This window comes from Triticum dicoccoides, chromosome 5A, assembly GCF_002162155.2.
Source record: "Triticum dicoccoides isolate Atlit2015 ecotype Zavitan chromosome 5A, WEW_v2.0, whole genome shotgun sequence".
NCBI lineage: Eukaryota > Viridiplantae > Streptophyta > Magnoliopsida > Poales > Poaceae > Triticum > Triticum dicoccoides.
The window spans coordinates 549,338,653-549,352,051 of NC_041388.1; the positions used below are offsets into that span (position 1 = coordinate 549,338,653).

The 13,399-nt window shown below is 49.3% G+C and overlaps 2 protein-coding genes across 3 annotated transcripts; both read right to left on the bottom strand.

Annotated features, from left to right (window-relative positions):
- Positions 1 to 2,101: 2,101 nt before the first annotated feature.
- LOC119302706 (aspartyl protease family protein 1-like) lies at positions 2,102 to 6,228 on the bottom strand. Of its 2 annotated transcripts, XM_037579749.1 has the most exons (10): positions 5,578 to 6,226; positions 5,208 to 5,340; positions 4,332 to 4,567; positions 4,003 to 4,227; positions 3,779 to 3,914; positions 3,613 to 3,686; positions 3,407 to 3,509; positions 3,266 to 3,323; positions 2,740 to 2,811; positions 2,102 to 2,632 (listed from the first exon to the last, which is right to left on the bottom strand). In XM_037579749.1, the coding sequence occupies exons 1-10, from the start codon at positions 5,868 to 5,870 to the stop codon at positions 2,400 to 2,402; spliced, it is 1,563 nt and encodes a 520-aa protein (XP_037435646.1). In that variant the 5' UTR covers positions 5,871 to 6,226; the 3' UTR covers positions 2,102 to 2,399. The 2 variants fall into 2 exon arrangements, with proteins under 2 accessions (XP_037435646.1, XP_037435647.1); XM_037579750.1 differs by lacking the exon at positions 5,208 to 5,340 and having other exon boundaries at positions 4,332 to 4,544; positions 5,578 to 6,228.
- Positions 6,229 to 9,983: 3,755 nt separating this feature from the next.
- Positions 9,984 to 12,807, bottom strand: LOC119302707. The gene is made up of 4 exons (XM_037579751.1): positions 12,322 to 12,807; positions 11,457 to 11,559; positions 10,481 to 10,639; positions 9,984 to 10,346 (listed from the first exon to the last, which is right to left on the bottom strand). Exons 1-4 carry the CDS (start codon positions 12,771 to 12,773, stop codon positions 10,185 to 10,187), a joined length of 876 nt encoding a protein of 291 aa, XP_037435648.1. The 5' UTR covers positions 12,774 to 12,807; the 3' UTR covers positions 9,984 to 10,184.
- Between the last annotated feature and the right edge of the window lie 592 nt (positions 12,808 to 13,399).

Below are 13,399 nucleotides of genomic sequence, written 5' to 3' on the forward strand. Positions count from 1 at the left end.
CATCTACGTCTGGTCTTGTCCATCCCACAAGTTTTTTCCCCATGGAAACTGACGTTGTAACAGGGTTCCCCCAAAAATACAGCTTGGTAAGAACATATGCGTTGAGCTCGAGATGCGTAAGCATCGACACTAAAAATACATCGGGTTTGTTATGTCTGATCTGCGTGAGAGAGTGTTATTTCTAAGTCGGTAGAATTGTATGCCGTGAAGCGGAAAATTGTTCATGAAGTGTGCAAGTGTTCGGTTCAGTTGCACATTTTTACCAAACCTAGATTTGCACGCAATCTTCAAAAAGTGCAAGTGGAACTTTCAACTTCCTAATCAGCCATGGAACCACATCTAGGAACTTCGCTCTGAAAATGAAAATTTCTCAGTCGATTTAGAATTAGAAGTCCTATACAAACGGCAGTTTTTTTCTTCCCAAATGATAAGTGCCATAAGTTTTTTTTTTCCAGTGTGAGAGGCATCAATAATTGGATGACATTCCACACACACACACCCCTCGCGGGCGACATGGGGCGATCCAACCTCTGCCGCCGGAGATTCTCCCGTGCCCGTCCTCCCCTCCGCCGCCGCAGGTGGTCGGCACCGGGCTAAGCCCCTGCATGCGACGCAGTGGCGGAGGGCCTCTCCCCTCTCCCCCGGATCCATGGGTGGCGTGGGCGCCCAGATCCGCAGAGGTGTGGCCCCCATTTTGGCCCACGGCGGCGCGGCGTCCCAGCGGCGGCCCCTGTGGTGGTGCAGGTGGGAATCGGTCGGCTGCACAGGGGGCGTTGGAGGCAAGGGCGGCGACCCCATGGTTGGGTGGCGGCGCGCCCGTTGGTCCGATCGGTTCCGGCCTTCCCCGGATCTGGTGACTACCGGCCGGCACGGGGGGTGGCGATGGCCCGGTGTGGCCGGCGATGTGGACGCGGTGGTGCCGGCGGCTCTTCGCTGGTCTGCCGGAGTTCCAGGGGTATCTTCGTCTCCCACTCGTTCTGATCTAGTTCGTGCTAGCTCCGGTCTAGGGAGACTATCGTCATCTCCCGGTGCTGGCTGCATGGATCTGGCGGTGGCGGTTGGATCCTTGGTCAAGTATCCGATAGAGAAGGCGGTGATCCGTGCACAAGAAGCTGGATAGAGTTCTTCAAACAAATCTGGGTGAAAACTTGCTCTTGGCTAGATGCCAAAGCCGACAGTGGCGGCGCTCTACAGTGTCGTTCCCTTCTTGAAGGCATCGTCGTGGAGAAGTTCTAGACCTCTATCTGCTACCTCCGGGGGAAACCCTAGATCGATAGATCAGAAGACGGCGATGCGCTTGGGTTGTTTCCCCCTTGGGGGCATCATTCTTGAAGGTGTACATGGGCTTGGGGGACCAGTGGACGACGTCTTTGGTCGAGCGGTGCTTCATCATACACATTGATGGTGACAGATCTCGATGGCATGGCGCCCTAAAGATTAGGCGTCTATGTGCGATGATGGACTCGCGCAGGAGGGTGACGCTGTCTGGCGTCGTGGTGGCATCGACGACAGTTAGACCGGACAAGGTAGATGCAGCAATACAACTCTAGAGATGGATTGGTGGCAGATGGCGGCGGCGGGTTCTGAGTGTGCGCCGGACCGGTGGGTGCCCCATACCCGGCAGGCGTCCTGGTTGAGGCCTCAGGTCTTAGATGTTAGGTTTGGCTGCGGTGTCCGTTTGGTATTAGGTCCAGATTATCAGCATCCCTTCATCAACTGGATAGGAGTAGCGATAAATGTTGCCTAGATAGTGGCTTCAGTCTTACTATTGTATTACTTTGTAAGGTCTTTTGTGCATAATTAATAAAGTGACTGCATGCATCACCAGATGCAGAGGCCGAAGGTCTTCCTCCTTTTCAAAGAAAAGTGCCATAAGTATTTTTTTCTATGAATAAACACGCTCCCCTCATTGGCATCATGAATACCACGGTGCAGGGAGATTTCATAATTGATTGATTCGACTCCATGTAAGTTCAAACCTACTCCCTCCGTTAAAGAAATATAAGAGTGTTTAGTGATCTAAACACTTTTATATTTTTTTACAGAGGGAGTACCTGATACAGTTTTAATTTGTAGCTGAAAAAAACAGTAGACAGCAGCATGCACAAAGTATACGACAGTGAGTATGATCATTATTCTGTGGTTTCACTACATATACATGCGCGTCCACCTCGTCACAAACCCCTCGGCGGAGCGCGTTATTACCAGTGTATACATATCAACACGTAAGTGAAATTAATCAAAGTGAAAATGGCCTAGGTCTACCTACGGAACTCAACTCATCCTGTGTGTTCTATCCTGTACTGTACCAACTCCTACGGCAACTACAAAAAAAGAGTGTGAGAGCGTGTGATCATGCATCCATGTCAACTTCAAAACAATACAAGGCAATGGCGGGATCAAAGAATGGCGAGGAACAGCGGAGCGATGGCGGCGAAGAGGAAGGTCCTGCTGAAATGCAAGTGGATCGACGAGCCGGACGAAGGCTTGGCTGCGTCGATCTGGGTGATGTTCGGCGAAGGGCGCTTCGCGGCTTCGGGGTTTGAGCTGCCTGGTCCGGAGGCGGGCTTCGGAGGGACGGCCGAGGGGTTCGGGCTCACCGGGAGCTTGCTTGAGTGGTCGACACTGTAGCCTGGTTCATGATGATGATGACAAGCACGGTTTGTAAGGGCATTTTTATCGGAAACCGAAACCAAACCTGAAGAATCGATTCGGGGGATGTCGAGTTGAGGTACTTACAGTTGAAAGATTTCCATCCCAAGACTAGCCTCTCGCGGTCGAACACCACCTTGAGCCCGGACATGAAGTTCTCTGCACCGGAAGTGAGCAGAGAGCAGTAAGAACGATGACGTGGATTATCGACGGTGAGGTGGTTTAGGACACATCAAGGGAAAAAGGTAAGTACAACCTTTATGGGCACAATGCTATTAACAAAGATGTTGCACATGGATAGTTAGTGCTGAAATATCTGAGGTTTTATAGCATATAAGAGGACATAAAACCTGACCAATAAAGCTAGCAAAGCAGGTCTGACAATGAGCAAGGCATCTGAAAAGTAGTGGTTATTCATTAATCATTGGTTCTTTGCAACTAACACATGCTACCAACTCCATCCAGGAACTCAAGGCTAGATGGGTTAGAGAGAATCTAATTTGGTTCTTTGCACACCTCAAATATCAGTAGTATGGTTCAGACTGAATCTAATAAAAAAACAGAGCACAAGGCAACTTTAGATAGTGCAGCAGTGTAGAGTATAGGAGCTCACCCCCAATCAAGTTAACACCTTCACTCTTCATAATAGCCAAGCAATAGCCAACAGGGGTCTGTTCCATATAAAAGAGCACCAAGATTAAATTCACTAGCTAGCTTACATGGCTGGATGAAATTAGCATCGATGTTTTCTTACCGAAGAAATATCCGTTATGGTGATTATTGGATCATTGACAGGGAATATACTGCCACCTTTCGCCGTCAGGCTTATGTTTGGATGACTAAGAGCTCCCTTGGCACTGGAGAGAGCAGCAGCATATCCATCAGATACAAACAAGCAGTGGTTTGTAGAAATGTGCCTCACATATCAATATATCATGGACTGTTGCTAGACAAACTTACCTTATGGTGTAGCAATATTCAAATGGCAACGAAGAATCGGCCTGATTTCTCTTCTCTTTTACTTGTTTATGGAACTGAATTAGAACGTCAATGAATATATATGAGAATCACCGTGAAAATATAAAACACGGTGAAACCACTCGTATAATGCGATAAATCTACTTACAGCGCTGGTAATCTCGGTATACATTGGGTCGGAGAGAGCCGTGAACGAGGTACCGGAGTCCACGACTGCGCTGAATTTTGTGCTGAAGGTTTTACCTCCCGCCTTAGCTCCTATGATGCTAATGTTGTAGTATGGACTGCAGAAATAGAGCGCGCGGACGTCGTGAAAGGTCAGAGACCTATATTGTTTGCTTGTGAAACTGTGAGAAATGAAAACAGACATACTTGTGTTTGTAAATGTTCAGCGGAGTTTCCAGCTGGTCGGCGCTTCCCGTGTCCCCGAAGTTGATCCTGCCATGACCATCTTCCCCGAAGCACATGGAGAAGGAATTGGCGGCGACTCCTTGGCTCGCCAGCAGACTCGGCACCGACTTGCTGTCCATGCCGAGCCCGAGCAGGCCGTTCGGCGCGGCGCTGCCTAGAAACGAACCCGTCTGGACCCGTCCACAGCTAACAACGCACACAAATTCAAATTCAAATTTCAGCACAGAAAAATGAGCAGTGACTCGGAATTGCGCATTGTCATGTCTAGTAGTAGATCACAAGGGACATACCCGAATGTTATGGGGGCTTGGGTGATCTTGGACTTCCCGGACTCGGTCGCAAGGTACAGGACATCCTCGACCAGCACCCCGTTGGACGACGTGTTGTCCGACAGATACTCGATCTTGTAGGGGCAGCTGTTGGTTGCAGCACTGCATTGAGTCTGGAGATCACACAGGTCGCTGCTGCAGGGGACCATCCGGCTGGTGCTCGACTTGCGCGGGCTGTACACATCGAACTTCAGATTCTGCTCAAAATTTTGCGGTTTTTGCCGAAACAAGGTTACATTTCACAGATCAAGCAAGAACATGAAGACATGTAGCATTATTACTGTCAGGAGTGGTCGATTAGGGCATTATGATGATTCAGCTAATGTGTGTAAAGCGTAAACAATCAGCAAGAGCTCATTAATTTCAACCTGCAACAGGATTGCAAGAACATAAAGAGAAGGGCCAAGAAGCTAGGGCTTTGGTTAGCAGTAGCAGCAGTAGTAGCAGTAGTGTTTTCTAAGTTCCATAAGGCAGGCCCCAGCTGAGGCTGTCATGCTCCTGCAGAGGCCTCCCCAAAACAGGACGGCACGTGCGGTGCTTCCGTGATTTGCCCCCCTTTTCTTTCCCGAATTATGCTCGCAACAACTCCATCTCACAAGCATGTCGACTAGCAGTAGTACCAACTTTTTTCATCTCTACCGATGTCAAAAAAAAAAAAGAACTTTGTTCATCTCTGCCATGCAACTAATCAAATCACACTGTAATCTTCTGGTATTTAACTACTTAGCACCCGGAAATATCTCTTGGAGCAACGGACACGAGGTCGAATCGTAACAAATTGACAAAACAATGGCGTCGAAGCAGGGGGAGGAAGATGAAGGTGGTACTGGTACGTACCCCGTATTCTGGCGAGGTGAGCGGGGCGCACTTGAGGCAGTCGCAGGGCACCCAGAAGAGGTCGCTGCCGGTGTCGAGCGCCACCAGGAACGTCACGTTCGGCGTCCCCAGCGCCACCACCGCGTAGTGCAAGCTGCACACACCCAAAGCCAACCACCACCACCACCGGCTTCTTTAGCACAAAAGCGAGAGGAAAAAGATGGCCAGACAGTCTGGCCGTCTGGGATGGGTGACAGCAACCTCCTCCTAGTTCCTCCGATCGATCGATCGATCGGCCGGCGCTTTATTATCGCTATCAATCTCTCCTCTCTTGGGGATCATTGAGACGGTGAATTGACGAGGAGGAGGATGATGAGAGTGGCGGGCTTACAATCCGAAGGCGTTGAGGCGGTAGGTGTCGTTGCCGTCGGCGAAGGCGAGCGGCCCGCCGGCTCCTGGCACGGGGGCGGCGGCTGCGGCGGCGAGGGAGAGCGAGCGGCGGCGGAGGTCGTCGTGGCCCGCCAGCGCGGCGTAGTACTCGGCCGTGCCCGGCGCCGGCCCGGTGCGCAGCCCCGCCCACCGCCGCACCGTCGCCGAGTACCGGTGGTGGACGTCCAGGCTAAGCGCCTCCGCCCCCGCCGCCACGAGGGCCAGAAGCAGCAGTGCCCGCACCGCCGCGCCCATGCCGGCAGCAGAGCAGAGCAGGCGAGCTAGGCTCCACGTCTCCACCCCACGGCTTAAAAAGCTCGCGCCTTTATTACAGGGATGGAGGGAGGGAAGGAAAGGAAGGAGAAAATATATGCGTTGGTGGTGCTCGGCCGCGGCGTCGCTATTTAATCAATCTATCTATCCTGCTGCCGGAGACGGGAAGAATGATCGGTGAGGTGAGGTGGCCGCTCGGTCTCCGCGGGAGCGGCGGCGGGGCCGGGGGGCAGCGAGAGAGAGCGACGGGGGGCGTTCGTCAGTGAGCCGGAAGCTTCGCCTCCGTTGGACTGGACCGGCGCCTGTGCTGCTGCCGTGGCCCCTTTTGATTTTCCGTTGGGATGGGAGGGAGAGAGCCGGAGAGGGATGGGGTTCGGTTGGGGATTCTCCCGTGCGGTGCGGAGGGGTGATGTATGGGCTGAAAAGGGGTGTCGACGAGGCCGATCTGATTGATGACGGGGAAGGGTCCTGGGTTCACACCGGTTGCCGGCCCTGCCCGACCTGTGTCGTCGCCCAGTTTATTTATTCAGGTCAGGGGGGCGATGATGATCACGGCGAAGCAAACGTGGTGTAGGTTTTCCACACGGCAGAAGCACGGTCAGGGGTGAGGGGTCAAGGTGCGAGTACACCACGGTCACGGTGGTGCCTTGCCTGCCCAATAAAACGTTGCCGTGGACTTGGACCCTGTCACACATGTCTTTGTTGCCATCTATACTAGACTCTAGAAGCCAAGGGGAGGGGTACCTACGCGCGGCAGAACCCAAGAATAATCACACGACAAACACGAGTCCTTCGGTTTTCGGAGGGGATAAGTATGAAATAAACCTTGAATTCGCACGCTCATTCTGAATCAAACCATAACCTCAAAATCCCTGAATCCATCGGCACCCCGTACATACTCTCTAATCCTGGTCTATTTGTTTGCCACATAGGGAAAAGAATGATCTTAGACGGGATACCACACTACCCTCAACAGACCCACATACCATCTCCAACTTCTTCCCACATTTTGCTTCTCTTTGTCCTCTCTATCTTTTGTTGTGCATATCCATCATTACAATTACAATATACTAATTAGTTTGCCAGAAGAAAAGACGAGACGGGGGGATTAGGATTCGGAAGTAGCACAACATGAATGGATCTTGGACATGCATACACTGTAGTTTGGACTCGGGATGTTCGATGCCCCATTGGCAAATTCATTGCACATGAACATAGCACTAATCATGAGCATTGGGCACAATGCCCATGATCTGTGCTATGTTCATGTGCATTGCCCTTTGCTATGATCAAGGACATTGCATACATCGGTTATTACTTCTGCACCGGAACGACGTGTCTAATTGTAGTCTTATGAATTGACAAAGTAATAAAGATGGGGTGGGATCGAGCCGGTCATGGGGGTCCAGGTCGTCCAAGGTAAGGACGAGGCCGAGGACATCATCCCGGAGAGCAAGTGGTTGGCAAAGCTCGACGCGCCAGGAAGGAGGGAGGAGATGGCGAAGCCTATGCCCAACATTGGGCATGAGACAGTAAAACCGGTGCCACATCGATTCTACGTGATGATCCGGCACACTAATGGCATAGCCATGTTCGACATCCCCAAGGCTTTTCTCCCGGTGATGAAGACTTGGATATACATCAGGCTTCCATGCGTCGTCAATCTCTCGGTAAACACGGACTGCAACAGGTGGGTCCGGGTCTAAGAGTTCAACGAGCATATCGTATTGGAGAGGGGCTGGTAGTACTTCACCCTAGAGCACAAGATAGTGCTCTGTGACCTCCTCGTCTTCAAGTTGTCAAACCTCGGCTTCAAGGTCCAGATCTACAATGCCAACAACTCCACCATCTGCAGGTACATATGCAACAAGCACGACTTCGCTTGTCTTTTTTGCTGATATTGTGCAGGGGCATCCCTATGTTTTGGTCTGAAAATTGTCTATTTTGCTGATGTCCTGAGGGGCATTGGATCCCCCTACTATCTTCGACCCCCCTTTGGATTTGTGCATACTATGTGGTAATGACAGTCTTAATCTGCTGTTTTACTCTCATGTGTTTATATGTTGTGCTTATATGTGTTCATCATGGTCTCTACTTGATGTGCATACTGGTGGTAAGTTCACCGCATTTAAAAGGGGTGAGTAGAACGACACTTGGCACACAACCAAACAGTTGTCTGTTGCATCTAATAATCTCAAAAGCACACATGCAGATGTCCAAGCACCAGACACATAACTGCTCATAGCAATACAACATAGTTTATACCTCATACTCAGCCAGACCCAGTTGAGCCATAGATGCGGGGAGCCGAAACACGGTGTGGTAACCAGACACATCCTTGGTGCGTAGAGTAGAGCCGGGGCTGCGTGAGTACGGGCATTGCGCATGTCGTTACGACGACTGACATCAACACGTATAACGTGGTCTTCCTCATGCTCCAGGGGTATTCCTCGTTGCGTCGAGCGCGCATAGGTGATGGTGCGTAGAACCATTTGTACCAACGGTACGGTGGCGAACGTGGCCGAAAGTAACAGGACGGGGTTCAAACGATGGAGTTACCCAGGTTTGACCCTCACGTCTTGCTTTTGATATGTAATGATGTAATTACCCAGATTTGATCCTTAAAAAAGATAATACCCTACATCTTGCTTTTGATATGTACTCAAGGTACACTACATGATAATTATCAGTTTAGAACATGGCAAATCCTTCTACGCAAGTACGGAAATGTACCATCTGTTTTTGCATGACGAATCTGGGCGTTCAATGGGAATCGTTAAAAAAATTGATGCAAGATTTTTAACATTTAGACTAGTCACAATGGGAAGTAACTTAGACTAGTAACATCACATTTTAGTAGGCTATGTTACTACCTTCGTAGTGGGTAGTAACATATGTGTGTTGTCATGTTATGGTTCATTTATTAGCCTATAGACTCATATTGTCTTGATATGTGTGATGTTACAGTAACTACTTAAGTTATCACCATCATCTCTTTCATCATTAAATATGTGTCACATAAGCAAAATTATCTTAAAAAGTGTGATGTTATTAGTGATGTTACTTTCACTGTGGCCAGCCTTAGAGGCTGTTCGGAAACCCCCAGCTCCTAAAAATTCTGAGAGTTGTGGAGCTGGTAAACATGTGCTCCATAAATTTCAACTAAGACTCCACCAGCTCCGGAAGTGGAGCTGTGGAGTGAAGTACCTCCGAACAGGGCCTTAATAGAGGAAAGAAAAGGCAGAATCCGATCTTGCGAACCGGGATGATGCTGCTGGATAGGACGGACCCCGACGCGACGACACATGAACCCCGGCGAAACGATGGTTGCCCTTGCCCAGCCTGCGTCGCGTGTAAAAATCCTCCGTCGCCAGCGTCCGTGCCACCTACAGTACGCCCGACCGTGAAAACCGGCGACGACGCTGATACGATATGGTAGCGCCCGTCGGCCACAGGACACTAATCAAGTCGGTGCCCGTGGACGTACAGGCAGGGCACAACGTCACCACGTACCAGCCACGGTCAGATCCTCGGACCTCGGAGGTGACGGCAAAAAGATAGTTATAATACTTCCTCCATTCCAAAATATAGTATGCCCGCGCTTTCCAAGGTCTAACTTTGACCATAAATTTAACCAACGAGACCGACTGCGGCGGGAGTAAAAAATGTATAATTGAAAACTTCTTTCGAATACGAATTCACGGATATAACTTTTGCCCCCGCCGCAATCAGTCTTGGTAGTTAAATTTATGATCAAAGTTGAAACGCGAGGATAGAGGAAGCACTACATTGTGAAATGGAGGGAGTATAACCATACCAAAGCTTGTACTGCGGTATGGCTAAACTCGAGCCCTCCTTGTTGTGAGGACTTATTGTTTCAAGATTGTAACCCTATCATTACGGAATAAAACTTTCTTTTCAAAAAAAAGAGAGGCAGTATTCTTGATGGTTCGGTTCAGGTTCCATCAGCGAACAACTCAGCCCTACCCTTTGCCGATCGAATGAGCGCGCGACAGACTGACAGAGAGAACAAGACCCAAAGCAACCATAAGCCTGAGGTGGCACTAAAAGCTTGAACAGCTGATTGACCGACCATTAGCAACACAGAAAACGAAACTGATTTCCCATCAATCTACGTCCAAAACGAAACAAGAGTATACACTGTTTTCATCTGGGAGCGGGGTTCCATAGAAGAACAAAATACTACTGTCGACCGGTTTACACACACAGGGCTGCTGTCTGTACAATAGCCATCCTTTGGTTCCAAACATATAAAAGGCGATTGCAATGCTTACATTACACCGAAGTGAACATCTCGATGGTCTGGCCGTGATGCGCGACGAGGGGCTCCAGGATGCTGGTCCACGTGCTGAAGTCGATGGGCGACCCGCCTCCGGGCTGGAGGAAGCCGTTCACGAAGAAGAACGGCGCGCCAGCCACCCCTCTCGTGCACCCGTACTGATAAAGAATGCAGCAATGGATCCGTAGATCAGACAGGTTTTATCCAATCGTAGCGACAACAAACGATTCAAGAAAAGATGCTTGAAGCTAGAATTTCTAACAGTGTACTCGATGCGACAAGTAAAGCTGACCTTGAAAGAAACCCTCGCTGCCATGTCCGACCTCATGTCGCTGAAACCCGACTGGAACTCGGAGACTGAATTACCCACCGCCTGGGCCGCCATCTTCGATATCTCGCCGGTCACAGCAGTGCTCGATATTGACGATGTCGCGCGGTTGGAGAATTTTCCCTGCATGTGTGTCAATTTCGACGTGTTGTCAAGAGTTGTATGAGACAGAAAAGGATGGCGGCAAAGTACCCTGAGTGCACAGCCCTAGTGCTCCTGAGGTGGTATTCTGTTTCGCTCGCCTTCTTGCTTGTCAGGACAGGCAAGGTGGATGTTGGCTGGCTTGTGTTTTTGCTATTTGCGGTGTTCCAGTTTGGCTTAAACCTTGATTTTGTAAGACTTACTTCGTAGAGCCTAAAACTGGTTTCCAGGTTCTAATCGGTTTCTGACAGAATCTGCCAATCGAGCATGACAATGCTAAATCATCGGTCAGGCACTCCAGGGTATTGACAAACTGAGCAAAAACTTTAGAGGTTCTCATATGTGTTCTGCACACATATTGGCAAACCCTGCAGCACACAGATTTGCAAGGCCACACTCCATGATATTAGCAAACAGAGCAAAAGCTTTGAAGGTTCTCATATGCGTTCTGCACACATATTGGCAAACCCTGGAGCGCACGGATGTGCAAACCCACGTAAAGCATGCACTTATATACCTATTTATTACTTGACTGTGATTCCTTGACGAAACAGAGTATGGCATATCATAAAATAAAATAACACGCACGGATACCAAAAAACTACAGAAGGAAATGCTGCAAATTGGTTATGTAACTTCAAATTTTGAAATCATGAAGTATTTGATGACACGCCCCTGGAGAAGCATTACCCATTTATGGAAAAAAACTTGCACAGGTAAATGATAAACCAACATAGGAGTTGCAATGAGGGAAGTATCATAACAAAGGTTACGGGTTAAACTAAAGAATGCAACTGACCTGATTCTTGAAGAACAGCTCCAGCAACGGATAGGTTGATGACGAATTCAACTTGTTAGCTATATGAAGTGCACGGCAGGCATGGTATGAATAGGTGTGGTACCTGCAGTTTTGCAGCACAGTAAAATGGTGTTATAATGAGGTGTATAGCACCTTCTGCTATAAGAATCACATTAGTGCCAGATTCTATCAAGTGAAAATGCAAGGCGAAGCACACTATTTTTTGTGACTGACGCCAGCCAATGAAATTTTGCATGTTCAAGTTCAGTATAAATATCGCAGAGACCAACAGGACCAAAATCTGAACCAAATACTGTAGCACACATCTAAATCGATAAAGCCATAAAGGGCCAATGAAACAGGGCCAGATACTAGGGAAGATCCAGCCAAATTATCAAATTCTAGAGTGTCAATGCCAGGACTATTGGCTATACCTCATCTCCAGAAACATCTGACAACCATTCACAATCCCTTCTACCGCATCTAATCAGTGGCAATATACCTCCCTGTAATCTTACTGTAACTCTAGCCTTTTCCCATGGATCAATCTCAATAGCCAGAGTACACATCGCCCGAGGACAGTCCCACAGATTTTCCATTCCCGAAAGTTACCAAGTTATAACTAATGGAATCACTTGCTGGCTCACTCAGGCCACTCATACTCAGATGAGATTTCAATCGCCTGAATTCGCAATCTCAGGAGACTGTCCCATGTAACCGTGCAGTGGGAGACTGCTCAAATGCGCTATTTTTTTCACTAAGATACAGTCCACATAGTGTGGAGCACAGAGAATCAGAGCAGCCGCTGCTAGCAGGCGAGGGGGGAGAGAGGAACCAAAGGAGCGGATGCGCGGCCGGATCTTACGGGAGAGGAAAGGGATGGACGATGAGGGAGACCATCGGCGAGTAGCGCTCGACGGCGAGCCGGAGCGGGTGCCAGGCGTCGCGGCTGTCGGGGCAGAGCGGGTCGAGGAAGGCCTCGACGAGGACGGCGTCCTTCCAGGCGGCGGCCCCGACCCCGTAGGCGAAGCCGTCGTAGCGCGGCGGCACGGAGGCCTGCGCCTGGAGGACGAGGAGGAAGCAGGTGCAGGAGGCGGCCAGCGCGCCGGCCATGAGGAGCCGCCGGAGCAGCGGCGCGCGCTGCGGCAGCAGGGCCCTCGCCATGCCCATTGCTAACGGTTGTCGTGCGGCGGCGGCGCCGCTGGTGGTGACCGCGTGGGCGGCTCTGCTACCGTGGGCGGAAGTCAACCGCGCTCCGGCGGCGGTGGTGCGAGTGGGGAGGAGAACGGAAGGAGGACACGATGCGGTCGTCGCCATCGCACAACAAACTTAACTTGATCCAGGGGGGATATTTTTCTCCTCCGGGCGTTTTCGCTGGGATGACATGTGGGCCCCACTTTGGATACTAGATGATGCCCCGCACGTTGTTACGGAAATATTTGTAATATTTCAATGAGATTTTAATTATATAGAACATGAATTCTTGAAACAATAGTTTCTGAAAGTATATAGGAATTAAATGTAAATAGTATAATAAAATGAAATTTTACATGCATGCATGTTGTAGTGGATTTTTAATATGCATAGTTGCATGTTGAGGTGGGCATTTTCTTATGCATGTTGAATGATGAGGTGGTATGCTTGCATGTTGAGAAAAATACCTTAACGGGGCTAGCTATTTAGACATAGAAGATTCCCAATTGAATGGAATATGAATGTGGATTTTGTGTTGAGGGAGCACATCTCACTTATATTTTAGAGAAAAAGTTTAGAACTAGGTTAGAAACTTAAAAAAAATATAGATCTAGGATTTGTCTTAGCACGACAACTTTCTGACTGTCTACTATAACAAGTTTTGCTTGGCTTCGGTGAGAGAGAAGCGATGATAATAATGAAAAAAATAAATAAATAGAAAGTTTCCCTGAATAAAAGACATTAGAATG

Excerpts from the sequence above, each read along its gene's own strand:
- LOC119302706 (XM_037579749.1), bottom strand. The coding sequence starts at position 5,870 with ATGGGCGCGGCGGTGCGGGCACTGCTGCTTCTGGCCCTCGTGGCGGCG. Across the intron at positions 4,568-5,207 it reads TCACCTCGCCAGAATACGGG|AATCTGAAGTTCGATGTGTA; the intron begins GTACGTACCAGT and ends AATTTTGAGCAG. Across the intron at positions 2,633-2,739 it reads GGGATGGAAATCTTTCAACT|GCTACAGTGTCGACCACTCA; the intron begins GTAAGTACCTCA and ends ATCATGAACCAG.
- LOC119302707 (XM_037579751.1), bottom strand. The coding sequence starts at position 12,773 with ATGGCGACGACCGCATCGTGTCCTCCTTCCGTTCTCCTCCCCACTCGC. Across the intron at positions 10,640-11,456 it reads AGCTGTTCTTCAAGAATCAG|GGAAAATTCTCCAACCGCGC; the intron begins GTCAGTTGCATT and ends ACACACATGCAG. Across the intron at positions 10,347-10,480 it reads CAGCGAGGGTTTCTTTCAAG|TACGGGTGCACGAGAGGGGT; the intron begins GTCAGCTTTACT and ends ATTCTTTATCAG.